The sequence below is a fragment of the Peromyscus maniculatus genome, chromosome 4 (assembly GCF_049852395.1).
Source record: "Peromyscus maniculatus bairdii isolate BWxNUB_F1_BW_parent chromosome 4, HU_Pman_BW_mat_3.1, whole genome shotgun sequence".
Classification (NCBI taxonomy): Eukaryota; Metazoa; Chordata; class Mammalia; order Rodentia; family Cricetidae; genus Peromyscus; species Peromyscus maniculatus.
In genome coordinates, this window is record NC_134855.1 from 68,982,983 (window position 1) to 69,010,061 (window position 27,079).

Genomic DNA, 27,079 nt, shown 5'->3' on the forward strand with positions numbered 1-27,079 from the left:
GGTTTATTTACTTATTTGAGACGGTGTCTCATGCAGCACAGGATGACCTTGAACTTCTGATCCTCCTGCCTCCACCTCCCAAGTGTTAGGGATTACAGGCAGTCACTACCATACCAGATGAAGCAGATCTCATCCTATTAATGCTGACTGACTTCACAGTTGGCACTACTCATCCTCAGGGTCTATCCTCACCTCACAGATGGGGGAGTGAGGCAAACGCCGACCAGCGGCAGAACTTCAACAAAACCCGGCAGTTCCACACTGGCGAGCCTGTTTGCCACTTCCGGTTGCTCCTGGCACACAGACAAATCCCTTTATGCCTGGCACCTATATGATGGAGTCTACAGTGGGAACCAGGCCCCTCCGCTTGCTGAACTCAAGCTCTGCTTTTCCTGCTTACCTTGAAGCGTTGGCTCACACACTGGCTCTGCCCTCTGCAGAAAGCTTTCCCCAGGACCTTCTCCTGGAGGAGGGGGGGCAGCTGCTCCCACACTCAGACCCGCGCCTGGTTCTCGGGGGCCAGCAGCACTGACCTGCTAGGCTGCATCCCCCAAGACTACAGAACTGGGACCTTGAGTGAACAGGGGCTAGCGAATGGTTCCTCCTTAGCTCTGGTCAGGCTGGCAGAGATGGCTTTAGGCTGGCTGGCCAGCTCCTGAGGCTGCTGCTGGCACTGGGTAGACAAACCTTGTGTTTCACAGGCAGCCCTGAGACTGATCCCTTACAGGAATGCCAATGTGTCTTCCTCCAGCTCTCCCAATGAGGCTCTTTTGTTGCCCTGTGCCTGCCTTCTCACATGTCTGCAGCAAATTCCAATTCCCCATCTGCTAGGAGATGGACCCCCGACTTACATTCAAAATTTCACCTCTCACAACCTCTGACCCCTCTGGCCCAGTCTGAAAATATCCAACACAGCCCCCTAACCTCACTGACCACCTTCACCTTGTGACTTTGTGGGTTCCAGTCCCACTGTCTGGGTTTCATAAGGAAAGCCTTAGAGAACACGCAGTGGGTGGTGGCTTCTAGTCTAGAAAGAAGCCTCCACTCTCGTGTCAAAGACCCCCTGAGAGCTCTCAGCTCCCAGGCGCCCACCTGGTCCCCAGGCCCCCACGCAGGCTACCCAAGGCTCTTCCCACTGCTAAAGCAAGAAGTCGGTCAGAGCAAAGGCAGCCGGCCACCACGTGCCTCTGACCAGCTCTACAAGCTCAGGCTGCGGAGCTTCACCCGTCTGAGCCTCAGTCTCCTCATCTGATCAGTAGGTCGCCGGGACCTCTAGGGATTGCTGCAGGCTAGAAGAGAAAGTGTTTGTGGTAAATATTTCCTCAGTTTAATGACAATTTCAAGAAAGGAAATGCCGCCAGAGGCCTAAAAATTAGGGTGACTGCTTGGCAAGACACTTCAGTAACATCTATCTGAGCCAAGTCACACGGGCCAGGGCCAGGGCCAGAAGCCTGGTGGAGCGGGGTACTCAGGGAGCCACGCACAGTGGCAGTCTCTGGCGAAGAGCAATGGTGAAAAACTGAGGATGCTCAGCTCACACCTAGGCACTCGGGAGGCTAAGGGCCAAGGCTCATTTCTAGTTCAAGACTCTGCCTCAAAAACCAAATCAAACCAACAAAACAAAACCAACCAACCCCGTCCATATTATCTCCACCCCCCCCCCTTTTTTGAGACATGGTCTGGCTATATAGCCTAGAACTCATTATGTAGCCCAGGCTGACCTCAAACTCATATCCTCCCGCCCCCAAAGTGCTAAAATTACATTCATGTATCACTATGCCCAACTAAGGCATGCCATTCAAATCAGAGTGGAAAGCAGACAGGGTCTGAGGGCTGACTCAGTCGGTCAAGTGTCCATTGGACGAGCACAAGCACCTGTTCACAAGCCCGAGCACCAGCGGACAGGAGTCTTAGTCTCTAAAGAGGAGCTGGGTGTGTTTTAGCTCACACCTCCAATCTCAACACGCTACGGCAGGAGGATTGCCATGGGTTCAGAGCAGGTCTGGTGAGACCTTGTCTCACCCCATTTTCACTCCCCAGCACCTCCCCCCACGAACACTAAAAACGGCTGTGAGAGGGTGGCCAGCTTCCCAGTGTTGTCTTGGGGCTCCCCTGTCTGGTTTCAACAATGTGTCGTCACTCATGCTGCGGCCTAACAGGCAGACCTCAGCTTTCTTTTCCCAGCAGGTCGACGGCAGCACTCTGCCATGGGATGCCCTCCAGGGGGAGGTGGGCAGCGGCAGGCTGTGTCAGTGGGCTGTCGTCTATGTGGGCCGGGGAGCAGGAACCAACCTGCCCCTTCCACAACCACCCCCGGCTCTCTCTGTAAAATGTCAGCAAGCTAGGGAAGGGGGGCGGAGAGACAGGCAAGCTGTTAACCCGCAAGATGCTGGGGCGTGGGTGGTGCAGGCCCAGGCTCCCAGACAGCTATTTTGGCATGTGCTATGATGGTGCTCAGCCCTGGGAGGGGAGAGGCCTCTCCGTGGGAGCTCCGAACTGGCACTCTGCCAGAAGGGAGGGGGAGCAGGTCCCTGCAAGTAGAGGGAGAGGGTGCTGGGTACAAGTGGGGTTCATTCCCCAGGCCACGCACTGACCCCAGGCTATCACAGGGTCCTCTGAACCCATCTCCCAATAGTCACAGATGTAACCCTCGTCTCCAGGTCCCGCCATCAAGCACCATGATGGCTGTTTTCTGGGCTCAGGCTGCCTACCCACATCTCTACAGCCTGCCTGCTCCTGCTGAAGGGACCCTGAGGGTCACTTTCTAGGACTGGACCGGAGCGCCTCATGCATCTACAGCAACTCCCTTGTGAGGTACAAACCTCTCACTGAACCCGGAGACGATCTAAGGCCTGCTGGGCTCTGCAGGTTAGGGTGGATCAAGAAGGAAGGGTTAAGAAGCAGGGCGCAGGTGCTGTGCAAAGGCTTTTGGGCTGAGCTCCAGGTGAACTTCGTGGCCTTTCTGAGCCTTGGCCTTTTTCATCTATAAAATGGAAGCAAAACCACCCAGGTTACTGTAGTGATGATTCTATGAATCGGGGGAAGGGGGGGCTTATAAGACCGCAGCAGCCGTTAAGGGCCAGAAGAAAGGTGATCTGTCACTCACCTGGAGACAGGTGAGCGGACAGGGACAGCATGAGTACTCTCTTCAGTCCTCATCCGCTCTCCCTCCCTCCCGTACAGCACTGATCTAGGTGCCACACACCTGCTCTCACGTGCCCTAAACTGAGGCAGAGGCAAGGGTAAGACCGTGGCAGTCGGTCTATGTTCGGGCCGAGCCTTTCCCACCTGGACAAGAGTGCCAGCCAGGCTCGGGGCTGAGAGGCAGCGGGGTGGGGTGGGGGGAACCACACTACATCCCTGATGGTGTGTTGACACTCTTAAGGGCATCCAGAGCCCTCACAGGAAACACAGAGGTAGTGGCTGAGACAACAGCACCAGGAAGGAGGGAAACTGCCAGCCTAAATCAGTGGTTCTCAACCTTCCCCATGCTGAGACCCTTTAATACAGTTCCCCATGCTGTGGGGACCCCCAGCCATGAAATTATTCTCACTGCTACTTCATAACTGGAATTTTGCTACTGTTATAAATTGCAATGTAAATATCTGTGTAAATATCCAAAGGTCTTAGTAGACCTCTGTGTAAGGGTCATTCATTCAATCCCAGAGGGGTTGGGACCCACAGGTTGAGAGCCTCTGGCCTAGAGGCAAGTGTAGTAGTTCACCTACAGGGTCCCCTCCCTAGGCTGACAGAGGGCAGGAAGGAGGTGGGAGGCAGGTGGAGAGTGCCGGGTGAGGGTCTCAGAAAGCAGGTGAGGCTTTGGGGTCCTGATGTGGCATGAATGAACACGGCCCTGGCTGGCTGTGAGATCTTAGCTGAGGCAAGGCTGCTTCACTGGGCCTCAGCCTTCAGGGACAGGGAAGGGTGGAGCCAGGTGATACGGAAATACACACCCCTCATTGCTGGTTTCGCAAAGAGAAGGAGTCTGGGTCCAGCCACGGCAGGTGCAAGTGGCCCGGCAGAAGGAAAATGTCCCAGCCCACTGTCCTCCGTCCTCCGCCCCACCCCTGTAGTCCTGGCCACCTGCTGTTGTCACAGTGACATTGCAGGGCAGGTTCCTGGGTCAGCTCAAGGACCTTGGAGCCCTTTGGCCTGAGGTAGATGAAGGGCCAGTACTTCTTTCAGGGACCAGCTCAGCCCAAGCGTCAAAGCTAGCCAACCTGCCCACAACCTCCTCCCCTTGTTGGGGGAACATGAAGAGTTCTGGAAAGGCTTCCAGGAAGGTGAGGGCAGGCCCATTGCTCTCATGCCCAGCCCCAGCCTCCCAGCCTAGGCTTTCTCTGCTCAGGTCAGCGGCCTTCCTCTGTCCTGGACTGGAAGGGTCCCCTCTCTCATACTTTCTTGTAGGAAGTACAAATCCTGGTCAGTCCACATGCTGGGATGTGACCTTTGCCGTGGTGACAAAATGGCAGGAACTGACCATTCCCTCCCCTGACCTGCAAGCCAGAACTGGCGGGTGTAGCAGCAGATAGGGACCGGGAGAATGTGTTCTTCACTTCCCAGCAGGAGCCAGCTCCATACCTGGGGCCATGGCTGCATGAGGAGCCATGCAGAGCAGGGTGCAGCCAGCTGAGGCACTGAGGTCCCTTCCTCCTCAAACTGGCAAGAACCCAAGGTCTTCTCCAGCCACCTGGGCTGTTCCCAGCATTAGCCTAAGCAAGACAATTGATTCACTCAGAGAGGTTCCTTTTGCCCCCAGACATCCTGGCGCCACAGACAGGGGTTCTCACCTCTCAAAGAGAGGCATCCTTCAATGTGTCCCTCCCTACTCATTGCAAAACCACCCCACACAGGGGCTGTTTCTGCTCATGCCCTCATCGGCATCTCTGCCAGCCTCGTCTTAGGGACTGTGCTCACGGGACCCATGTGGCATGGCCTCTAAATGAGACCTATTGTGTCTAACTTGCTCCACAGGTGTGTCTCCTGCCCTCTGGGAGATTTTGACTTTGAGACTAATGAAGGGCAGGGACAGAGGAACAGACGCCCCGGCTCCCAGGGGCTTGGACAGCTAAAGCGCCTTCTGTCGAAATGTGTGTGATGCCAGGTAATTTCTGACACCCCTGGGGTGCAAAGCCAGCTAACCCACAAGCTGAGTGACCTGCCTAGGGCCAAGCTGCTGGCCAGAGGCCAGAGGGTGAGTCGTCCCCTCTCCTTGGACCCTGGGCTGGTGCTGGGAAACTGTCCTCCCACTGGAGACTGGCCAACCCTTAGGTTCAGAGGACCTGAATGTAAAGATTCTCCAGTTCCACACAGAGTGGAGAACCAGATGACCTGGGGTCATAGCAGACCCCCTTCCTCCTCTAAGTGGGGGCTGACAGTTCTCAGCATGAAGAAGTGGAGTTGGAGTGGGGTGGAGGTGGGAAGAATCCACAAGCTGAGGAAGTCAGCGCAGCTCTGTCTCTCACTGGACTAAAAAGAGGGAGATGGCAAACTGCTCCCCACATCCCCACCCAGTGATGCCAACTGTACAGGGCTGGGGTGGACCTGAAGGAGGACACCACAGACATGTTCTTCCGGACTTGACCACATGTGGCCCCCCTGCCAAGCCCACAGCGGACACTGCTAACTGTTCACGGACTCTACCAGTGAGCCAAGGTCCACCCAGAGAGTCCAACGTCGCTTCGGCAGTCGCCATTCACCTGGTTGTCAACTCTGACCCTGTCTTCTGGCCCATTCACTGTCGAGGCCCCTCAGCCCCATGGTTTAAGGTGCAAGCGGGGTGGCAGAAGCAGTGTGGTGAAAAGCACAGTGTGACTGTCCAAGGAGAAACAAGAGCTGGGTTATAAAGGAGCGTGGGCCTGGGCAAAGACAGAGGGATGGTTTCATCTGGGGCACTGAAGACTTCCCAGTGCCGACCAAGGTGGTAGCACGACATGAGCAGTATTAGCCAAAAGGACAGAACCTAGAGCAGAGGCGCTAGCCCAAACGTCCCCTCCTCCCGTCACCTGGCCATCAAGTGAAGTGAAAGGAGGCCGGCCCCACTGGGCACAGGTCCTGAATGCCCAAGTCTACCAGAGGAGCCCTTTCCCCCATTATGATCTCCCAGCGTCTTCACTATTTAAAAGCACCGCTGCCCTGGGGCAGTGCTCTCCAGCATGAGCCACTGGTCCATGCTTCTAGAGGAGTTCTGATTTTCTTCTCAATAAGCATCCTAGAAGATCACGTCCCATCCCAGGGTGGTGTGATCCTGCTCCTCTCCAGTTGTGTGCTCTAGAAAAACACCCAGGGTCTCTTCTAGAGCTGAAGAGCCGGACACAGCAATGCCAACGGCAAGAGCTAAGAATCCCACCTTCTTAAAGCTCCCCTGTGATGCTGTGTTTGGGATCCCGGTACAGAGAAAGAGATGTGGATTTTGGAATCAGACCAACCTGAGTTCAAAGGCTGTCTCGGCCTCTTATGTGCTGAGTGACTCTGGGCATATAGCTCCTCTCTCTGACACTGTGTTTATTTCATCTATAAAAATGGAAAAACAGAACCTATCCTGCTTATTTTAGAGAATTATATAAAGATACTCATCACCTCTGCTTGCTCTTCTTGTTGAGTATGCCCAAGGCTCATCCCTGCATCCACAAACCTGTGTGCTCTTCAAAAGAAGCACAGCCACAGGTCAGGAACACTCAACACTTGGTGCCCCATGGGTAGCAACAGGAAGCCTTCAGGGGAGCCCCTTCCTCCCCCCCTCAGGAGCCCGTGAACACTGGAGGCTACATCCTGCGTAGCTGGGTGTAAACGGCTCTGATCTTGCAGGGCTGTGGGTGACAGAACAAGAAGGATTGGAAGCTTTACTAAAGCCTGCCCTGTCTTCTGTGATACGGAAGCCCGTGTGGCTTCCCAAAAGCCCACTGAGCTCCATCTGCCAGGGCTAGGATCCAGATCTCTTATGTGTGGTGTATGCTCAGCAACACACTGCAGGTGCAAAGAGCATGGCCCTGGCTAGGGTAAGCCAGGCAGAGGGCATAGATCAGCACCACAGGCACACCACCCACACAACAGAGGAAAACCACACAGGTTATTAGTAGGTAAATCTACCCTGGAAAGGGCCCTGGCAAAGCTCAGAAGGGGCCAAATACAGCAAAGCTTTAAACAGTCACAAAAAGTAAAAGGGAGGCCCTGGGCAGAGTCCAAGAGGTCAGAGTCCAATCAGCTCTAGGGTCCTTAGCTGATTGGCTGCAAGCGCTTCAGCCGCCAAAGAAATTCAGAGGTCAGAAAGGAAACGGATCAGAGAGCTAGGTAGGATACTCCTGGGTGCTTCCCTCTCTCAGGGCTTTTCGGGTAGGCACACATGAGCACAAAGGCCATGAACTGCCTGCACTCAGTCTTTCCACACCCTCCCCCCAGTTTCTCACCACAGTCGTGGTCAAAGCTGTCACAGGTACAATATGGTGATATTTGGAGTGCTTGGGGAGGGGGCAAGACGCAGCGTGAACAGCCAACCCTGATTCCAAACTACAGCCCACTTCGTCCCTTTCCAAAGCGAGAGCTGGAAGAAGGTGGGGGAAAGAGATGATGACTGTGTACAGCGGGAGAAGGAGGTATGGTACCTTCACGCTATTTAAGAGTAAAGTAAACGCTAGGTGCCCACAGTCCCAGAAGTTTAAAACATTGTGTAATTTAATCAGTGACCTGGGGACAGACATGTGCTATGGCAAATCACAGTGACCACAATCAGCAGATGCCAAACAGTGGTAGTTGGCAGATAGGTTCCAGAGAAGCATGAAGGGCGGTGTGACCGCCCCCACCACGCTGGTAAAAAGGAGGCTCGGGAAGACTGTCAAAAAGGAGCGACGGCCAGCCGTAGGGTCCCTGACTGCTGGTGTCGAGGAGTTGGGGAGACTCTTGTCTCCCTGCGGGAGGGTTAGGAGCTGACCCTATCACGGCACTAAGGACGAAGCGCACGACACAGCCGGTGCCAGCTCGCGCACCACCCGGACCGCCTGTGCCGGGCGCATGGATAGCCACGCCGGGACAGCCCGTCCCGCCGCCGCCCCGCTCACCTGTGCCCAAAGAGCCGCAGCCCCGGGAAGCGCCGCTTGGTCAGGCGCCGTGGCGCCTTGTCCGGCTCGGGACCCGCGTCGCGCTCGGAGCCGCTGGACGAGGCGGAGGCCGACTCCGAGTCGCTGCTCCGGGCCTCGGGGCTGGGGTCCCGCGGCTCCATCCGGCCCTAGCCCCGGCCGGCGGTGGGCCCGCGGGAGACGCCCATGCCGGGCCGGCGGCCGGGGCTCAGTACGCCCGCTCTGCACCGCCCGCCGAGCTCATGGCGAGCGCGCGCTCCGCCCGCCCTGCGCTGCGCGTCCCCGCGCCCCACTCCCAGGTGCCGGGGAAGCGGCCTCCGCTCCAGGAAGTGCCGACAGCCGCGGCCACAGGACCCCGCATAGCTGGCCGGGCCTCTGCCTGCCCGCCCGCCGCCGAGCACGCCCCCTCGGCCGCACAGCCGCGCTCGCCCTACGGCGCCCTCTGCCGGCCTCAGGCCGTGTCTCCAGCCGGTCGAGGCGGCCTGGGGGCGGGGCTTACGAAGGTACCACCCCCCACCCCCGCGGCCAGCCCTGCCTGGATGGGACTGACTTCCTGGCCTGAGCCGCTCATGCTGGTGCCTGATGTCTGATCTCCTCCCGCTCCCCTTAGTCCTCCTCCACCAAACAACCTACGTGATCAAAGCACGCACGCGCGCGCGAGGGCGGCTGTCACCACCTCTCCTCCCGCATCCACAAGTTATATATTGCTCTCTCGCACCCACTCAGCCACTCGTGGGGCTCTCCACTCTTACCCCCCTTGGCTCTCCATAAGCACACCCACCAACAAAAGTCACAGGACGACGACGACGCTCTCCCTGCACACAGCAGACACGCCCCTCACATTTACTTACCCTCGGTCATTACTCAACTCACACTTTCTTCTCGCATTCAAGACACCACCGTCCTTCGGTGACCTTCACACACACTCACAAAGAACTTCAGTGTTCCTCGATGTCATCCCTCCACAACTGTTCACAATGGCTTCAGTCCTTCACCCACTCCCAACGTATGAAAACTTTCCCAGCACAATGTCCAACATCCCTTTGAGCTCTTATAGGGATGACCTATGTGCTTCCTACACATTCAAATGCACAAAAAGGACAACAGTGACAACCTACACATTCCTTCATCTACACACCCATGTAGAACAAAGTATTTATCTCCTAAACGGCAGTGGTTACAGGACCTGTCTCTCTCACACACAGACACACACGCGTCCAGAGCTAGGCTTCACGTCTGACACACATTCTCCTCCAGAAATGACACCAACTGGGACCGGGAGACACACCATCACACATGTTTTGGGCTCCACAACTCAGATGGTCTCTAGACGCTGCAGGGCTGTGTCAGGGAGGCCTGGGAGCCAGAGACCGTGGTCCACCCCCTCACCAAACCATGCCACCCTGACGCCTGTTTCAGTTTGCCCTCCGTTCGAGAAAGCCACATCCCGTGTTGCCTTCACTTTCACCCTCTCCTCTGGGGCTCTGGCAACCTGTTTTCCAAGCTGAGCCTGCCACAAATAGCCAAAGTTAGGGGGCTGTGACCCACGAACGAGCCTGTGATTTTGAGCAGCAGCCAACACCCAGGGGCCAGCGCCCTCTCTTATACACTGAGTTTCCAGTAGGCCCCGAGAAGCTGGACTCCAGATCTCCAGATCCTGGACCAGGATGCCTAGGAAGATAGCCTGACCCTGGCTTCCTGGGGCACGAATGTTTTCTTTGAGGAAGTCTTCGGGTGGTTATCACCAAGCTCCATGGGAAAAGCTTGGGGGGGGGGGGGCGCAGCTGAAGATCCTACTGAGTTTACACAGGCCTTGCATTGGATTGGGAAAGCTCCAGCATCGCATCACATCGTGTGCCACAGTTCTGGGAGAGCTTCTCTCCTGACAACCCCTGCCGTCCTCTCTCAACTCCTATCCTGGAGAGAGAAGCCCTGTACCTTGTTACCCCCAAGCCTGGACACATCCGCGCGTTGCCCTCAAATCTCTCTCGCTGGTGCCTCCATGGAACTACTGGGAAATGGATGGGTGAGCCCACCTCTGCCATTCTTCCACACCAGACAGAAAGTTCAGAGAGAGACGGAGGCCGCTGTGCCCATCCCAGGCCACCCCTGTACCTACTGTGTCTGGGGAAGCTCAGCAGGGATCTGTGGCACGTCCCAGGAGCGGGAGCGCCACATCTGCCTCAGTGCCCCCGGCAGAAGCTCGGCTTCTCTCGTCCCCAGCACCTTCGCGGGGCCCAGAGCTGCAGCCACATCGCAGCCTCCCCCGGCGCTGTGGCCAGCCCCCAGAGCGCTCATCCTGCCCAGCGACTCTCTTCCTCTTTCCGCACTTCCTGACTGGGGGGGCTGGGGGGGGCTACTAGAGGCCGGCTGGAGGATCAAGCCGAGGACCACAGGGTTTGTCGGAGGCGCCTTCCGCTGACTGGGGCAGAAGATGAGCAAGGGCACAGAGCCCTTGGGAGTGCAGGGGGCAGGTGGGGACAAGCCCAGTCTAGCAGTCCAGAGACAACCCCAAGCAAGAGTCGAAAGCAGCCAGGCAGCCAGTAGACCTGCCTGGGCTGGAATCTGCGCCCCAGCTCCGGTATGCCTTTCCTTTCCAAATAACGTCTCTGAATTCCATCTCTTGGACCTGCTAAGGTTTCGTGACATTCCCCCAGGCCCACTGACTCCAGGATACCAAGCCTGTCCATATCCAGCTCTCTCTTAGCATCTTGCATGCACCATTCCCTCCAATAGAGCTAGGCACACAGAGTGTGTTGAAAAGGGCAGTGGACGGAGCTGGAAGACACCAGCTCATGTTCAGTCTCTCTGCCAGCAATGTGACCTGGACCAGGTCGTAAATCTCCTAAAGTCACTTTACATCCTTTTTTTTTTTTTTTTTGGAACAAGGCTATAAACAATATACCAGTGTTTGTCTGAGAGCTTTGGGGAGCCTCAGTTTTCTCATCTGTAGAATGGACTATAACTTGGACTCATTGGGTTGTAAGTGGATTAAATAAGAGGTGAAAGGGTTTATAGACTATTTGGGAACTATTTATTGGTGCATTGTATGCATGGGGCTCTGGATTAGGGCAAGGAGCTAGGAAGCAAGTTCTACCTTCCCGGAACTTAGACCCCGCTAGGGAGAAGAGAGTGACAATCAGGGACTGGGCAAGGAGGTGACATTTGAGAACAGACCCAAATGAATCATGAGAGTGGACCATGTGACCATCAGGAGACCAGCACTGCAGATGGAGAGAACAGTAAAGCTTAGGTCCCCAACAAGGAAGAAGCATTGTGGCTGAAGAGCCGGGCGGCAGGAGGATGCTAGAAGGTCTGGGGAAATGCCCTGAGGCCAGACCGCCCTGGAGAGTGAGGCTACCGTGGAGGTTAGCACATGGTAAGAGCCAATGCTCACTCTTGATTCTCCAGGCTGCCTAGGGAGAAAACTGGACCTTCCTCCCGCATTCTTGCATCGCGCCGCTTTATAATTAGCTCTTTAGTTGTGTATGTGTTTGTTACTCCAGCGAGACTGTGAATTTCTTGAGGACAGAAACAGTGTCAGTTCAGTTCACAAAGCATGAATGCTGCAGGATCCTCTGACAGTGCTGCATGACCTCCATGCTGGGCGTCACCCTTGTCTCCTTGTGACTAGAACATAGTAGCTTTCAATACCTTACCTGCTGAATGCATACCTTGAATAATTAATACTCAGCCCAATAAGCACCTCTGTGCCAGAAACCTTACTCTATATAAAATTATCTCATTCTTTAATGACCCTACGAGGTATAGCTTGTTATTTTCCTCTTTTTAAATAATAATAATAAATGAAGCTAGGCCTTTAGTTTTATCACTTGGGAAGCCGAGGCAGATGGATCTCCGTGAGGGCCAGCTTTCTCTACATATCAAGTTCCAGGCCAGCCAGAGCTACATAGTTCAGACCTGCTCTTAAAACAATACTGGACAGTAGTGGTGCACGCCTGTAATCCCAGTACTCAGGAGGCAGAGGCAGGCGGATCTCTGTGAGTTTGAGGCCAGCCTGGTCTACAGAGAGAGTTCCAAGACAGCCAGGGCTGTTACACAGAGAAAGCCTGTCTCAAAAAACAAAAAACAAAAAAAAAAAAAGCAAAAAACAGAAACAAACAAAAAAACCAACAACAAAACACACACACAAAATTACATTTATTTCTGTGTGTTTGTATATATGCATGTGCGATGTGTGTATACATGTATGTATGTATGTATTTGTGTGTGTGTGTGTGTGTGTGTGTGTGTGTGTGTGTGTGTGTGTGTGCACTTGTGGAGGGCAGAGGACTGTTTGTGAGAGCTGGTTCTCTCCTTCCAGCAAGTGGGTTCTGAAAATCAAACTCAGGCATTACGCTTACAGCAAGTACCTTTACTCTCTGAGCCTTCTTGCCAGCCCTGTTTTCCTCCTTTTATGTGGGGAAACAGAGTCACAGAGCTGCCAATCTTACCAGTCTACTAAGATCTTCTTGTATTGAGATTAAGAGTCTAAGCGCCTCAAAAAAAAAAAAAGTAAAAAAACAAAACAAAACAATAACAAAAACACAGACAAAAAAGAATCTAGCTGCTGCTGGCGGTGGTGGCGCATGCCTTTAATCCCAACACTCGGGAGACAGAGGCAGGTGGATCTCTGAGTTTGAGGCCAGCCTGGCCTACAGAGTAAGTTCCAGAACAGCCAGGACTATACAAAGAAACCCTGTTTCAAAAAAACACAAACCAGACAACCAACCAAACAAAACAAAGACTGACCCGGGATGGAAGATATCTCACTGCCTTTCTAAAGTCTGAGTGCACGGTCAGGCTCTGCACCCCTTTTTCCAACTGATGTCCCTTGAACACGAAGGAACACGTCACCTCTGAGTCCTTCAAGATGGGCTCTTTGTGGTGAGGTCTATCAGAGACTTTACCCACCAGGCCAAGGTCTATTCTAAAAGGAGGCTGTGGCAAGCCCAGCCTTCCTCTCCCAGGCATTTTAGCTCCAGCAGTTAAACAGAGGAAATGGGGCTGGCCTTGTTTTCCATCTGGACAGCAGAGAGCAGGAAATGGTGTTTCTGGAGGGGAAGCCAGGCCGGCCTGAGGCTTTGAGTTGCAGGGTAACCGTGACTATGGAGCCAAGGCCACTTTGGGCTCCTACTGTACAAAGCTCTCAGTGCCAGCTCGGCTATCCAGGTTGGGTGGGGAGGACAAGGCTGAGAGAGACAGGTGTACAGGGCTGGGGAAGTTGCCCTTGGTAGTTCTTAGGACATGTGTCAGCACTGGGGAGCTGGGGACCCCTCAGAATCCACCCAGGTGCACGCGGGAAGAGGAATCTGGGTAAGAAAATTATTCTGGGCTTTGCTGAAGCCCCTGAGGATGAGGTGTTCTACTTTCTGTGGCCTGGATGAGCAAGTGGGAGCTGGGGAAAAGAAATGTACCAGGCCACCACATACTCAACCCACGACCTGGACATCCTCTGCCCTCAAAACCTGCCAAGTCTGCCTCCTTGGTCTGACTTTCAGGCTCCTTGTATCCGGACTTCACTGGCTTCCTTGCCTCCTTGCCCAGAAGGGCATTTCCCTGTGGAGGTATTCTTTCAGCTTACATCATGCAAGGGTATGCTTCTGTCATAGATGCTCAAGAAACAAAGTTTCCCTATGTTTTCGTGCTCTCTCAATTGTGGACCTGACCCCTGAATTTCATTCTGTCTGTGCTGCTGGATGCGTTGTCTTGCTGCCATGGTGGTCCTTGCCATTTTGTCAAATGGAATCTTCATCCTTCAGACCCCGACCCAAGCAACAGGGCTGGGAAAGTGGAAAGAACTCCCTTAGCTCACACCCCAGCCCTAGCTGAGTAACTCGGCACTCACGGCTCAAGTCCTTAAGTTGGACTTGATGATTCCTTTCTATTCTATTTTATGATATTTACGTATTTATTTTTGCAGTCCCAGGGGTGGGGATTGAACCTAGGTCCTCTTGCGTGCCTGTCTTCTACCACTCTAAGCTACCCCTCAGCCCTGCACTGGGCGACAGGGTCTCGGGCCCATGGTAACCTCACACTTACTATGCATCCAGTGCTGCTGGTGATAGATGGGAACCAGAAGCTCCTCCCGGGGGCTCGTGAAAGCATGAACAGAAGTCAGCAGTCTGGATGTGGAAGGGGTAGGACTCTTCCACTGGGGCAGGGGGTACAGCCCCAGCATGGGCAGCTTAGCAGTCTAAGGTAGTTCTCCAGACCCTCATCATTTGGAAGCCACTCTTAGGCTCTGTCGGATCCTCACACTGAAGGTAAGAGGGGGACTTGGATGGTTCTCACTTAGGTTCAGCGGGTTCTGCCTCTAGAGAGGACGACGACTCCCCTTTACCCCCAGTTTGGATTATACAAAACCCCCAGGGCAGGACAGGCAGGTTCATGACAACCCCCCGACATCCTGGGTAGTCTCAAGCTGGGAATACAGAGAAAACTTCCAGAGCCCCATCCCCGCCACTACCCCTCCCAGATACCGGCACTCAGTATGGAACCCAAAGAAAAGACCCTCCAGGAGGAAAGGCTAGGCCCTTGGAAGCACACAAGGCTGGGGGTTTTGGAATGAAACAGATCAGATTAAGTTTCAGGTTGTGTGGTCTTAAGAAATTGCTTGACTTTTCTGAAGCTTCATAGATTGTAGATTGTGTCTTCAGGGAACTCCAACCCTGCTCTGCACACCACCTTCCCCAGTCATCTGTGGAGTTCAAAAGCCGGGAATCTAGTCCTGGTCTCTTCCCATCCCTTCCAGGACACTAGAGAGGTTTCCCAGCCTGCACTGGCCCGTGTCCTTGGACCCCGACCCTTAGGGCTCTTCTGAGTGTCCTGTTGTGAAAATGTACGTCTCAGACAAAAACAAGAGACATTGTGGTGCCCTCACGTCTTTACAGCACCCCTGGGAACCTCCTCAAAACCACAGCTACCTCTTAGCAACCCTGGACATACCCAAATGGCTATGCCATATGGCATTTGGGGGGCTGGGGACACATCCCAAACTCCTTATGTCAAAATGAAATCTGACGAAACTCTCTTTCCGACCGCCAACTGATGCTCGGAGGCCTCAGAATGAGTCTGCTCCCGCCTCTGGACTCTGCGGGCCCTGGCCTTTCCCTCCTTCTTCTGCGGGGACCTCCAACTGCAGGAAGGAGTTCCGGTCACGGCCTGGGCTCCCGCTCTTACAAAGGAAGGAAAATGGACGGACCCCCAGCTTCCGGCTTCCTCTGGCAGCGATCCCCTCCCTCCCCCTGCTCCAGCTCAGTTCTCTGCCCCCGGTTTTTGCATTTTTAATTCGGGACAGAATGTGATCTCTCTCAAGCTTCTTGCTTTATCCTGTTGCTATTTAAATTACAAATCGGCCCCATCTCCCTGTCACTCTAGGGTTATTTTTAGCTTCTGGTAAATAGCAGCAGGGAGAGTAGGATCAGGTGCCCCTCCCTCCCTCGAGGAGCTGTGTCCCCGCGACTGTGTGCCCGCCGCAGGGGGCACCCTCCCTGCCAACTGGCGCCACTAGCGTCCTGGGAGGGTGGAGGGATACAGGGGCAGTGGGGGCTGGGGCATGCTCAGTTCCTGCTCTTAGCGGCGGCTGCCTTTGCTGTCCTCAGATCCCACTGCTTAGCCTTGCTCAGAGCCAGCTTCCACCATCCTTCCTGGACCTCCCTAACCCGTCCAACCCCAGGGAAGATCTAGCCGGCCCGCCCCTTGCCTGTGTCATCCTTCCAGCCACGCTATTGAGTGGGTATCATTGTTCCCGTTTTCCATACGAGGAAACAGGGTTAGAGGTGAGAGCTTCACAACTCAGAAGGGTCAGAGCTGGCTTCCACTGGGCCTCTCAGCCCCTAAGCCAGTGTGCGTATCTCTCTTGGACCGCAGAACCACACCTTAAGTCCCTGTGCTCAGGTGATGGATGCATCAACATGTTTCCATTATGCCTGTGCGGTCCGGTCCCATCTCCAGGATCAGGGGTAACAAGCCATGGCTCCTGGGTCTCATCTGGCCCAGTGCCTGATTGTATAGGATCCTGCTAGTTATGAGTGGTTTTTCCGTTTCTCGAAACAGGAAGAAACCAAAGAGTAATATCTTGTGACCGTGAGATGATACGAAGTGTAAAGTTCAGGGTCTCTAAGTAAAGCTTTAGAGGAAGCCGGGCACACTTGCTCGTTTACACGTTGTCTACGACTACTTTTGCACCTCTGTCAGGGCCGAGGAGCCATGACAGGGAGCTCATGACTCGACTCGCAAAGCCTGAAATATTTGCTGTCTGGCCTTGAACAAGATCCTTTTGTCAAGGGAAAAGACTGAGCCCCACAGTCAGGCAGCCTGTCGGCAGGGCCGGAACTCCAGGGCCATGGCAGCATCTGTAGAAGGGACACCTGCTGCCAGCCACACCCAGCAGATCGGCTCTGTTTTACTCTCTTTTATCCAGAATCTTTCTTTTTTGACTTGTCCATAGGTGAGACCAGCGGTTTTCAAACTGGCTGAAGCGCCAGAATCACAGGAGGAGTTGACAGATCTGGACTCTAACCCCGGTTGGCCTAGAGGAGGATTCCAAGGGGAGGGCTTAACAAACCATTCTATTGTCTTTCTTCCTTGATGTCTTACCAGGGATTGAAGCTAGGGTCCCACCCATGCTAGGCAGGCACTCGGTCACTGAGCTACAACTTCAGCCCTAAAAAGTGTTGTAGGGGGCTGGAGAGATGGCTCAGCAGTTAAGGGTGTGACTGGTCTTGTACAGGACCCATCTTTGGTTCCCAGTACACACATGTTGGCTCACACCCACCTGTAAATCCAACTCCAGGGCATCTGACCCCCCTCTTCTGGCCTCTCTAGGATCCCATACACAACTGGTGTGCAGATTTGCACGCATGCACATAAATTTTTTTAAAAAATGTTTTTTGTTTTTTGTTTTGTTTTTTTTAATTCATTTTAAGCCGGGCGGCAGTGGTGCACGCTTTTAATCCCAGCAGAGCCAAGTGGATCTCTGTGAGTTCCAGGCCAGCCTGGTCAAAAGAGCGAGATCCAGGACAGGCATCAAAACTACTACACAGAGAAACCCTGTCTCAAAACAAAACAAAACAAACAAACAACAACAAAAAAAATCATTTAAAAAGACATCCCCAGGTGATGTGGTTTGGTAACTCCTGGGCACAACACTAGAGGGGTCCACAAACAACAGACCCAGCATCCCTCACACCTTTCTGCCTTCCTTAGCCACCTCTCTTGAACCCAACTCTAACTGGTTAGGACTCCTTCCAGGGTTTGGGGAATATACCTCTCCCCGGTCCAGACACAGTCGTGAGACAAGAGTGCTCTACATTCGGTCCTGCTTTTTTGATGGGGATTTATTGGAACCCAGGTCCTTTTTAACCCAAACAAGGGCCTGCCCCACTCCAATTCTAACTGGCTCTGTTTTCCCGCCTGTGGGCCTGTGGCAACTCTGGGAGGCGACAGGAGCTATTTCTCAGCAGGCCCCTCCTCCCTAGAAGGTCCCGCTGACCCCCCCCTCCCCCGTGGCCCTGACTTGCGTCAGGAGCCGCCTGCCAGGCCTCTGTTCTGCTTCCGCCTGCACCCCCTCTCTTGCCCTCATATTTCCAAGCCCCCACACTTCTGCCTGAAAGCCTTTTCTCTCTGTGAAGGGCTTTCAGCTGCTTTTCTTAGCAACTCCTCACAGCAGGGAGGTTTAGCTGCGCGCCAGAGCTTTAATGGAACTGCAGAGGATGTGAAAAGGGCCGCAGTGGGCCTGAGCTCCTGACAGCCCTGGGACAGCTTGGAAGAGGAACCGCGGCAGCACGGGTCAGCAGGCCTCTCAGGCCTTCCCACAGGCCTGTTCCACTGCTCCTCGCCGCCGCCGCCGCTACCTCCTCCTCCTCCTCTCCCTCCTCCTCGGGAGGCTCAAAGGGCCCAGAGCTGTTTCCTCCTTCCTGGTAGAGGCCCTCCTTGCCTTAATGCCTTGCCCAGTTCTAGTGCTAAGACTAGACCCCTGGGTGACCTCAGCATGTGAAAAGTATCCTGCACAATCCCTCCTGCCCTGGTACGATCCTCAGAAAAAGAGACCCAACTTGGGTACTGTGCATCCTTGGTGGCCAGGGGCCTCCATTCTGGCCAGTGGAGGAGCAGTCAGTCTTCCCAGCTGCCTCCCCACCCCCGTGTGTGTTCATGTACACAGAGTATCTTCTATGTCCATTCTTTAATGATGCTCCCTCACTGTTCTCCAAGCCTCTATCCCACCCTGGCCTCCTCTCCAGCAGGGATGCTACAGGTCCCTGACTTGCATCTAAGGAAAATCCTGGTGTGGTGCTTTTTGTATGAGCACAGACCTCTAAGCATAGGTGTGTCTTTGACCAGATCTCCTGACTCCCAAAGCAATAATATTTCTTCCAGGATTCTGTATGCTCTGCAGTTCCCCCAGGGGCACTTTCAGGAACTCTTCTAGCTCAGCTAAAGGCTCTGACCGATGATACTTTCTTCTTAGCAGGGCTCTGGAAGACCTTGGTAATGGAGCCAAGCATGCTCATGATTCTCAGAGTGCAGGTAGGACCCTTGGGAATCTAACCTATTTTCCATTTCCTCTGAGCATCCCACTTCAGGATGGTGGTTAAGATCCCTCTCCATCCTCCCTCAAGTGATGGAGGCCTAATGGTTTCATAACCATTAAGGCCCTTTCAGCTCTCAGGGCTGGGCCAATTATGATCCTTCTTCCCAGAAGGTAGGAGGAGAACCAGGGCAGTGTAGGACACACCCAAGCTCCTTGTGGTTGCCAGACTTGTCTCCTCCCATCAGGCTAATGGCTTTAAGGGATGCAGATGCACACTGGGATGTACCTACTGGACCCTCCAAAGAACGTCACTTTGTGCCAAGGGCTTGATGGGGAAGCAAGTTCTAGTTGAGGCTGTGGTCCATGAAGGGAAGGGGAAATCGAGGACTGCCCATCTCCTCCCTTCCATCTTGTTCTGAGGAACAGTACCTTTTCTCACAAGCATCTCACTCCAGGTCATTACAGTGGACTCCGGGGCCCACTCCAGTTGTTTCTGCCAGGGGACCCTTTGAACAGAGGTGGCAGGACCAGAGAAGTGGGATTTTATGTAGGCAGCTGATAGATTAATTAAGATGTTGAATGGACAATGTGGGTGGGGTATCTGCTACTGCGGATGCTCCTGTAGACCTGCTGTGATACAGGGGGCTTGGTAGGAACGTCCTTCCCCATTTCTGGGCAGTAGGTTTCCAGCTGTTGTGACAGAAAGCACCTCCTGTCCACCAGTTCATGCTTAGCACAGGGGCAGCCCACAGGAGGGCACAGAGGAGGGGGGCTGAATGCACGGGGCGTGCCTGCTTCTTCTGGAAGAAAGGCCAGAAGAAGGCTCTCCTCTCCCCAGCACATAGAGGTTTGTAAGGACCACGTCTTGGTGGGCTTTCTCCTAGAACAGAGATGCAGCCCTGGGCACACAATTGTCACTCAGTAATTAGATGCTGAATGAATAGAGCTTTCACAGTTCCGGCAGGGAGGGTACTCCTGCACCCCTTCTGGATCCCCAGCCCCTACAGCAGGACCAGGCAGGCGGCAGGTGGGCGCGTCGTGAACGCTGCTAGTTGAGTGCTGGTCGTGGGATGGTCCCCGCGCAGTGTCCCCTCGGTCCCCATCCTCCTTACCTGTAAGACACCTGCTTTCGGAGGTGCATCTGGCGGAACCGCTCTTCCACCAGGGGTCCGGCAGCCACACTTCGGGTACCCTCGGGCCAGGGTTGAAAGACCTCGGCCTCCTCCCCGCGCCGGCAGCGCCGCCGCACCACCACCTCCTCCACAGCCCGGCCGCCGGCGGCGGCCCTGTCCCCGCGCGGTCCTCCTCCCCCTGGCCCCTCGGCCATCCTTCAGCGGCCTGCGTCTGTGCTCCCAGGCCTGGCGGGGATCCCACCAAAGTTCAGTCTCGAGCGCTACCGGGCCGGGGGCGCGGAGCAGGGAGCAAGGCAAAGACGAGCTGGGTCTTGCACGTCTGTCGCGACGCTGCGCCCAGACGACAGAGTCCGGGAGCTGCGGGGCGCCGCGCGTGAGAAAGGCCAGCGGGGATGTTCCTGAGCCCTGGGGAGACTGTGTCCTTGGAAGGGTCGGGATGCTGCGTGGGGCGCTGCCGGGGCGAACCCGGGACGGCCGGAGCCGGAGGACGAGCCCAGCCAGAGCCTGTAGCTGCCGCCACCTGCACCGGAGTGTCACCTTAGAAACACTCGGCAAGCCGTGGGGTCCGAGGGGAGGGCGTCACCTCGCGCTGCTTGACCGGCCCGGGGCCCCGAGAAAGAGAGCCCGGTGCAGCGGGCCGCGGCCACCAACCTCGCTGGGGGCTCAAGGCCAGGGTGCCAGACGCTGCCCCGGCCCACCTCTGAGCCCCTGCCCTGGCACTGGTACCAGCTGCACGGCACCTGCCAATCATCGCTCCACCTGTCACTCAGCCGCAATGATGCACCCCCCCCCCCCTTCTGTCCCGCGTTTTCCGGCTTCGGTATTCGCTGCTGCTGTAGGCAGGTGGGGGGGGGGGCGGACAGGGGCGGTGACACGAGGCAGCTTTAACCCTGTCGGCGCTGTGGGAGTTTAGAGATCAAGTTGGACTTGAGGAAGGGGCACAGGAAACGTACAGCTTACATCAATCTCTAGGTACATCTCGGAACTGTGGGGACACCATCTCCAGGCCTAGAGCTCTCAGGACCAGGGCTTAAGCTGGACCAAGTTGGGTTGTGTGTAAAGTCATAGCTCCCAACCTTGGGATGCTCAGCCTTCTGGAAGTCCTCTAAGTTGCTGGATTCAGGGTATCCCAGACAGCTAAATCAGTACCTTCTAGGACAGAAGCTATTAAGTGAGGGGAGGAGCCAAGGGACCAAAAAGAAGAACTAGAGATTTCCCTGGGGTCCATATTGGGTTTCTCTGGCTTCTTAGTTCCATGTCTGTGTTTGTATCATCTCCTCTTGAGTTTGGGGGTGTTTTCCAACTGAACATTTCGTTTGGACCATTGAAGGAATCTGGGTGAGGCCTCAGATCTAACGTCTATTTGTGACCCAGACTTTATCTTTCTGAAGTTGACTTGCGACCACAGATTACCCCTCCGTTCAGTATTTAATGGCTGTCCTTTGCCTATACTCCAGTCTGGTATTCAAGGCCCATATCCCAGCATCCAGCCCCATCCATCCATCCATCCATCCATCCATCCATCCATCCATCCATCCACTTGTATGCATTTTATTCTGGAACTGGTATCAGTTCTTCTTCTTCTTCTTCTTCTTCTTCTTCTTCTTCTTCTTCTTCTTCTTCTTCTCTTTCTTGTTCTTCTTCTTTGGTTTTTCGAGACAGGGTTTCTTTGTGTAGCTTTGCGCCTTTCCTGGAACTCACTCACCCAGGCTGGCCTCAAACTCACAGAGATGTACTTGGCTCTGCCTCCCAAGTGCTTGGATTAAAGGCTTGCACTACCACCGACCGGCCTGGTATCAGTTCTTCATAGCATCATTTAGGTTGTCTGCTCCACCTGAAAGTCCCTTCTATGACAGATTTTTAAATTCTGAGGCTCCCTCAAAAGTTTTCCTATATGGCTCCTCAGTTGGTCCAGCTGACCGGCTTCTTTCTAGTTTTCCTTGTCCTATGTGCAGATGTCTAGCGTAGTCCATCCTTCATTCCCACTGCCTGTGAGTGTGGGAAAGTGGGAGAGGCTAGACTCACATGGGTAGAGAACAGGCTTTGGGGTTCTCTGGTCTTCTGCATCCTGGCTCTATGCCTTTGCTTAGGTTATCCATCGCCTGGGTTCTTTGTCTCTCATTATGGAAAGAGCATCCATCCTTCAAAGCCCATTTCCAGAGCCATTGCCCCCACACATCCCTTCTTGATGTTTCTCTCTTCTCTGGCCCAAGCAGATTTCATCAGGCGTACCCTGCACACTCTAACAGTAGCTACCGTCTCCTCTGTCCCGAACCACATCCCTCGGGGTAGGTATTATCACTTCCTCCATGCTGTAGAGAAGGATTCAGAAATGACATTCAATGATTTAGTTGCTCAAAATAGCTCATGGTGAGTGGCAGCGCCTGGTACCAGGCCTCTGGTACCAGCACCCATGTCCTTTTCCCTCCACTGATCTGCTGTGGAGCCCTCCCTTCTCTCTATTCTGGAAACTTCCAAAGGTCTGCTATCATTTTGCTTCCCACATTTTAGTGGCCCAGCAAGCCCCTTTTGGATAAAGGAATTGGATTAAACTTCCTTGGCCGTAAAGAAGCTTTCTCCCTAAAGCCAAATTATAAAGAAATCCTGCTGCTGGGGGGTGGGGAGCCCCCACCCTGCACCCCAGCTGTCCTCGAGTCTGCCCTTCTAGGATTCTGGGCTTTGATTCCCAAGCAACCTGGCCCAGAGTAGCCCTCCTCCCCCATGAATTATGGTAGTGCTGGCTGGGTTTGCCATTCGCTCACCAGCTGCCTGGCTGCTGGGTTCCCGGGTTGGGTTTTTGTTTGGCTCTTTCCTGTAGTGCTCTCCCCACTTAGTGCTTTTGAAAGCAGGCCTCATTCCACCGTCACACACCTCCCTACTCAGGGCTAGCTGCGGGCTGCATTATCTTGACGCTAGGGCTTGGCCTCCTTCCCGACCAGCCTCACCACCTTCTGCAGCCCTTCCTAGCTGCGGCTCACTCCTCTGGGCCCAGCCCACCCATTACCCCTGTACTTAGAGAATGGTTACTGATGTCTATTGCATAATGGCTCTGGCGCTAAGCATTTTCCGGGCAAGTTTTCATTGACTTCACAAACAGCTTTAGGAGGGTGGGTACCATTTTACTGATGCACGCACCGGGGCTTGGAGACATTAAGTAGATTAGGGAGACAGCACATCCTTCAGAGACCATGTGCTTATAGCCACTCTGATGACCAAGCAGCTTGGACTCATTTGGAGCCAAGTGGCCTGGCCTATCTCCTCCACTCCTAGGGAGACCCACAAGGGTACTTGTTACCTACATCAGGCAGGTGTTCATTTTGGTCGGGTGGTTCCTGAGCTGGTCCGGCCCTCTTGGGTCTAGAGCCTTGCCTGGTCCATCTCCGCTCACGGCTTCACCCTCAGCTGTTCACACGGTTTTCAGAACTTCAGTTTCCAGCTGTAACAAAGGGTTTACTGTGGTCATTGAGGCAGGATAACTGGCATTGTCAAAGCTGTCACATGGGCTGCGTCAAAGCAGGCTGCCAGGACTGACGACAACTGAAACTATTGCTCCATTGCGGGGGATACACCCCCGTAGGGGCAGTGACCCCACCCCACCCCGCCCCCAGAAGTACAGTCCATAGATGACTTGTGGGAGGGGATTAACCCTACATCCTAACACAGGCTGGGCAAGCATCTTGGATAGACCTCCATGAGGAGCTGACCCCAGGTCAGCTACTTGCTAGCCATGGGCTCCAGGAAACCCTGAGAGTCAAGTCCCTTGCATGGTCATTAGAGGAGGAAGTGGGGACAGGAAGAACGCTAAGAACTGTGGTGAAGCTGGTAGACCTGTATTCACATAACAGCTTTGGTATTCAGATGGCTTGGTCAGATGATTCTCTCTCTCTCTCTCTCTCTCTCTCTCTCTCTCTCTCTCTCTCTCTCTCTCTCTCTCTGTGTGTGTGTGTCTGTGTGTGTCTGTGTGTGTCGTGTGTGTGTGTGTGTGTGTGTGTGTGTGTGTGTGTGTGTCTGTGTGTGTGTGTGTGTGTGTGCATGAGTGCCCGAGCCTGTGGAAATCAGGAGAGGTGAGAACCTCTGGGTCCTCTGCAAGAGCAGTGCACACTTTTTTTTTTTTTTTGGTTTTTTGAGACAGGGTTTCTCTGGGTAGCTTTGTGCCTTTCTTGGAACTCCCTCTGTAGCCCAGGCTGGCCTCGAACTCACAGAGATCCGCCTGCCTCTGCCTCCCGAGTGCTGGATTAAAGACGTGCGCCACCACCGTCCCGCCTAGTGCACACTCTTCACTGCAGAACTTCTCCTCAGCCCTGAACACTGGTTTGTTGTTTTCATCTGTAAAATGCCCTTCTTGGCCAAGCGTGGTGGTGCACACTCTAATGCCAGCGCTCAGAAGGTAGAGAGAGACAACCTGGCCTTTGTAGTGAGTTCCAGGTAAGCCAGGGCTACATAGTAAGACTCCATCTCAAAACAAACAAATAAGCACACAACCAAAAACCTTCTTTAGGAGGATGTAGGTCGGTGGCTAAGCACTGATACAAAGCCCTGGGTTTCCTCCCCAGCACTGCAGAGAGGGGAGGGCATCTCTTGGACTATTCCGTTCCTGCTGGGATATACACAGTTCTCAGTTCAAGTGAGCAACGGGAGAACGCCACACAGGAAGGCTAGTGAGGAACGAGAATGCTGCTGAGGAATGGGGGAAGGAGAGAGACTTCTGTTAGTCTGTGGGACTGCCTGAAATGGTCTCTTTTGTCTTCATTTCATGCCCATACTCTCTTGCCCTGGCCCAAGCCTCACAGTTATCGCGGCTCCTCAGTCTCCTCTTCCTCCCAGTCTACATCTGTAGAACACCTGCCCCTTCTTACCCAGGTCTTCTTGGTCCAAGGGAGCCCCTCCCCTGCTCTCTGGCTCCCATCCCCCACTATGGCGCCTTCAGTCTTCTGTCTGTTGTCTGTCTTCTAGAAATAATCACGGTCAGTCTCCTTGTGTGTGAAAAACAGCCTGAACTGCTCCTGATCTTGTCTGGGTGACCCCTCTGGGGATCACCTTCTATTCCTTGTCCATGGCCCATCTTCCCAGCCTTCACTTCCATCCCTCCCGTTCCCACCTCCATCCCTCCCATTCCCACCTCCATCCCTCCCATTCCCACCTCCATCCCTCCCGTTCCCACCTCCATCCCTCCCATTCCCACCTCCATCCCTCCCGTTCCCACCTCCATCCCTCCCATTCCCACCTCCATCCCTCCCATTCCCACCTCCATCCCTCCCATTCCCACCTCCATCCCTCCCATTCCCACCTCCATCCCTCCCGTTCCCACCTCCATCCCTCCCATTCCCACCTCCATCCCTCCCGTTCCCACCTCCATCCCTCCTGTACCCACCTCCATCTCACTTCTGCCAGAGCTCCTCCCAAGGGCACCATGACCTTCTCACTTCAGCTTTCTAGTCTCCATGGCGTTTGACACTCTGGTCACTCCACCCTGTCTTAAAGCTGCTCGCTCCCTCCCTCTCTCTCTGTTTTTTTGATTTTTTGTTTTGTTTTGTTTTTTTGTTTTTGTTTTTTCCTTTCCAATACAGAGTTCTCTGTGTAGCCCTGGCTGTCCTGGAGCTCACTCTGTAGACTAGTCTGGCCTTGAACTCAGAGATGCTGCTAGGCTTCTCTATTGTTTCTGGACACTCACTTCCCACCCCCTCCCTCTCCCTCCTTTTGTCTCAGTCTCCCTTCACTTGCTTCCTCCTCTCTGTGGTCTTCCCTGGTGTTCAGCTCTTCTCTCTCTTCGCAGTCTGTAAATCCAAGCCTCTAGCATCACCTGGATGCTGACATTTCCTAACCTCAGCTGGGAGCCCTTAGATTTAGATTTACATGTTTTAGGTCCCCTCTTCCTCCTCCATGTCTTCTTTTTTTTGTTGCATGTGCTTGTGTGTTTGCTTTCATGTGGAGGTCGGAGGGCAACTTTCAGGGGTGTTCTTGCCTTCTGACTTTTTCTGTTTTCTGTTTTTTTTTTTAAAGACATAGTCTCACTATGTAGCCTTGAACTTGCTATGCAGACTAGTCTAGCCTCGATCTCAGAGGTCCGCCTGCCTCTGCCTCCAGAGTGCTGGCATTAAATGCCTGCACTGTGTACCTTCTGTCTTTTGAGGTAGGGTCTCTGCTGTGGGCTGTGAGCTGAGTTTCCAAGAGGTTCTCCTATCTCTTGTCTCCCGTCTTGACTGAGATTACAGGTGTACAACACTGCATCAAACTTTTTCTTTCTTTTTTTTTTTTCCAGACAGGGTTTCTCTGGGTAATGGACTCTCTCGATTTGTAGACCAGGCTGGCCTCGAATTCACAGAGAGTGAATTCTCCCTAGTGCTGGGATTAAAGGCGTGCACCATCACCACCCAGTAGCTTTTTTTCTTTTTTTTAAGTGTAGTTATTGGTATTGGATTTGAGTTATCCAGTCCAAAATCAGTGACTGGCTGGACAAAAGTCTCCAGACAGACAGGCCTTCTCCCCAGGTACCCCTCCCTACCCCCCACAGAAACATGAAATGAATTTCCTCCCCTCACTCCCGGACCCCTCACAAAGAAGACACAAAGTCAGGATTGATGCTGAATCTTTTTTTTTTTTTTTTCATTTTGCTTTCTTAAAGCGTGTGCTGAGCTGGTGGAGGGAGCAGTTTGGCGATTAAAAAGGCCCAGCAGCTTGGGCAGCGGCATGGGGAAGCCAGGGGAGGGTGGGGTGTCCCTCTGTCCCAGGCCAAGGGGTAGCAAAGCCCGCGCTAACTTCGTAAAATACAAAACAGGGAGAGATGACGGGAGGGAGATTTGTAAAATACAATATCTTAGGGGATTGGCAATAATAAAAAATAAGGTTCATTATTTACAAACAATTTCTGTTCTTGGTCTCTGTACAGTAGGAGATGGGGGCGTGTGATCGTGTGGGCACGTGTTTGTATGCATGTCTGTGTGTTTGTGTGTGTGTATGAGGGGCCAGGAACAGTGGTCGTGTTGGTCACTATGGGAAAGGAACCGGAGTGGTGGCCCAGTGAGTGGTTTATTGGAGGAGGGTGGGTGATTGTGGGAGAGAGAAGTGGAGACAGAGTGGTTGGCCCAGGGGAGCAGTCCAAATGTCCGGGGACAGAGAGGGACCCCAGCCACAGCCGGGACTGGGGTGGCTGAGGAGAAGAAAGACCCCTTCTCCTGGGGCAGAGGGCCCCAGGGCGGGGGTGGGAGCTGGATCTGGGTCAGTGAGCAAGAGAACGCCTCTTCTGGGTGCCAGGGTGTCCGTCCTGTGTCCTGGGTCTCGGAGCGGCCTAGGAGAGTTTGATGGTGGTGTTGGGGCCCAGATCCCTGGAGAGAGAAGAGGAT

General features: G+C 54.1%; 2 protein-coding genes across 7 annotated transcripts in view; both read right to left on the reverse strand.

Annotated features, from left to right (window-relative positions):
• Positions 1-20,019, reverse strand: part of Dgkz (diacylglycerol kinase zeta) — a 42,129-nt gene extending 22,110 nt beyond the window's left edge. Inside the window, exon 1 of one of the 6 annotated variants that reach the window (XM_016002822.3) lies at positions 19,719-20,019. In XM_016002822.3, coding sequence (XP_015858308.2) covers positions 19,719-19,933 — 215 coding nt within the window. In that variant the 5' untranslated portion in view covers positions 19,934-20,019. Of the gene's footprint in view, positions 1-8,054; positions 8,341-10,191; positions 10,497-19,718 lie in introns of those variants that run through there. The other 5 variants (XM_016002821.3, XM_076570040.1, XM_016002823.3 and 2 more) reach the window with 5 other exon arrangements.
• Positions 20,020-26,314: 6,295 nt separating this feature from the next.
• The window catches only part of Creb3l1 (cAMP responsive element binding protein 3 like 1), a 41,326-nt gene continuing 40,561 nt past the window's right edge, over positions 26,315-27,079 (reverse strand). Inside the window, exon 12 of the mRNA XM_006984335.4 lies at positions 26,315-27,061. Within this exon, the coding sequence (XP_006984397.3) occupies positions 27,025-27,061 (37 nt within the window). The 3' untranslated portion in view covers positions 26,315-27,024. The remainder of the gene's footprint in view (positions 27,062-27,079) is intronic.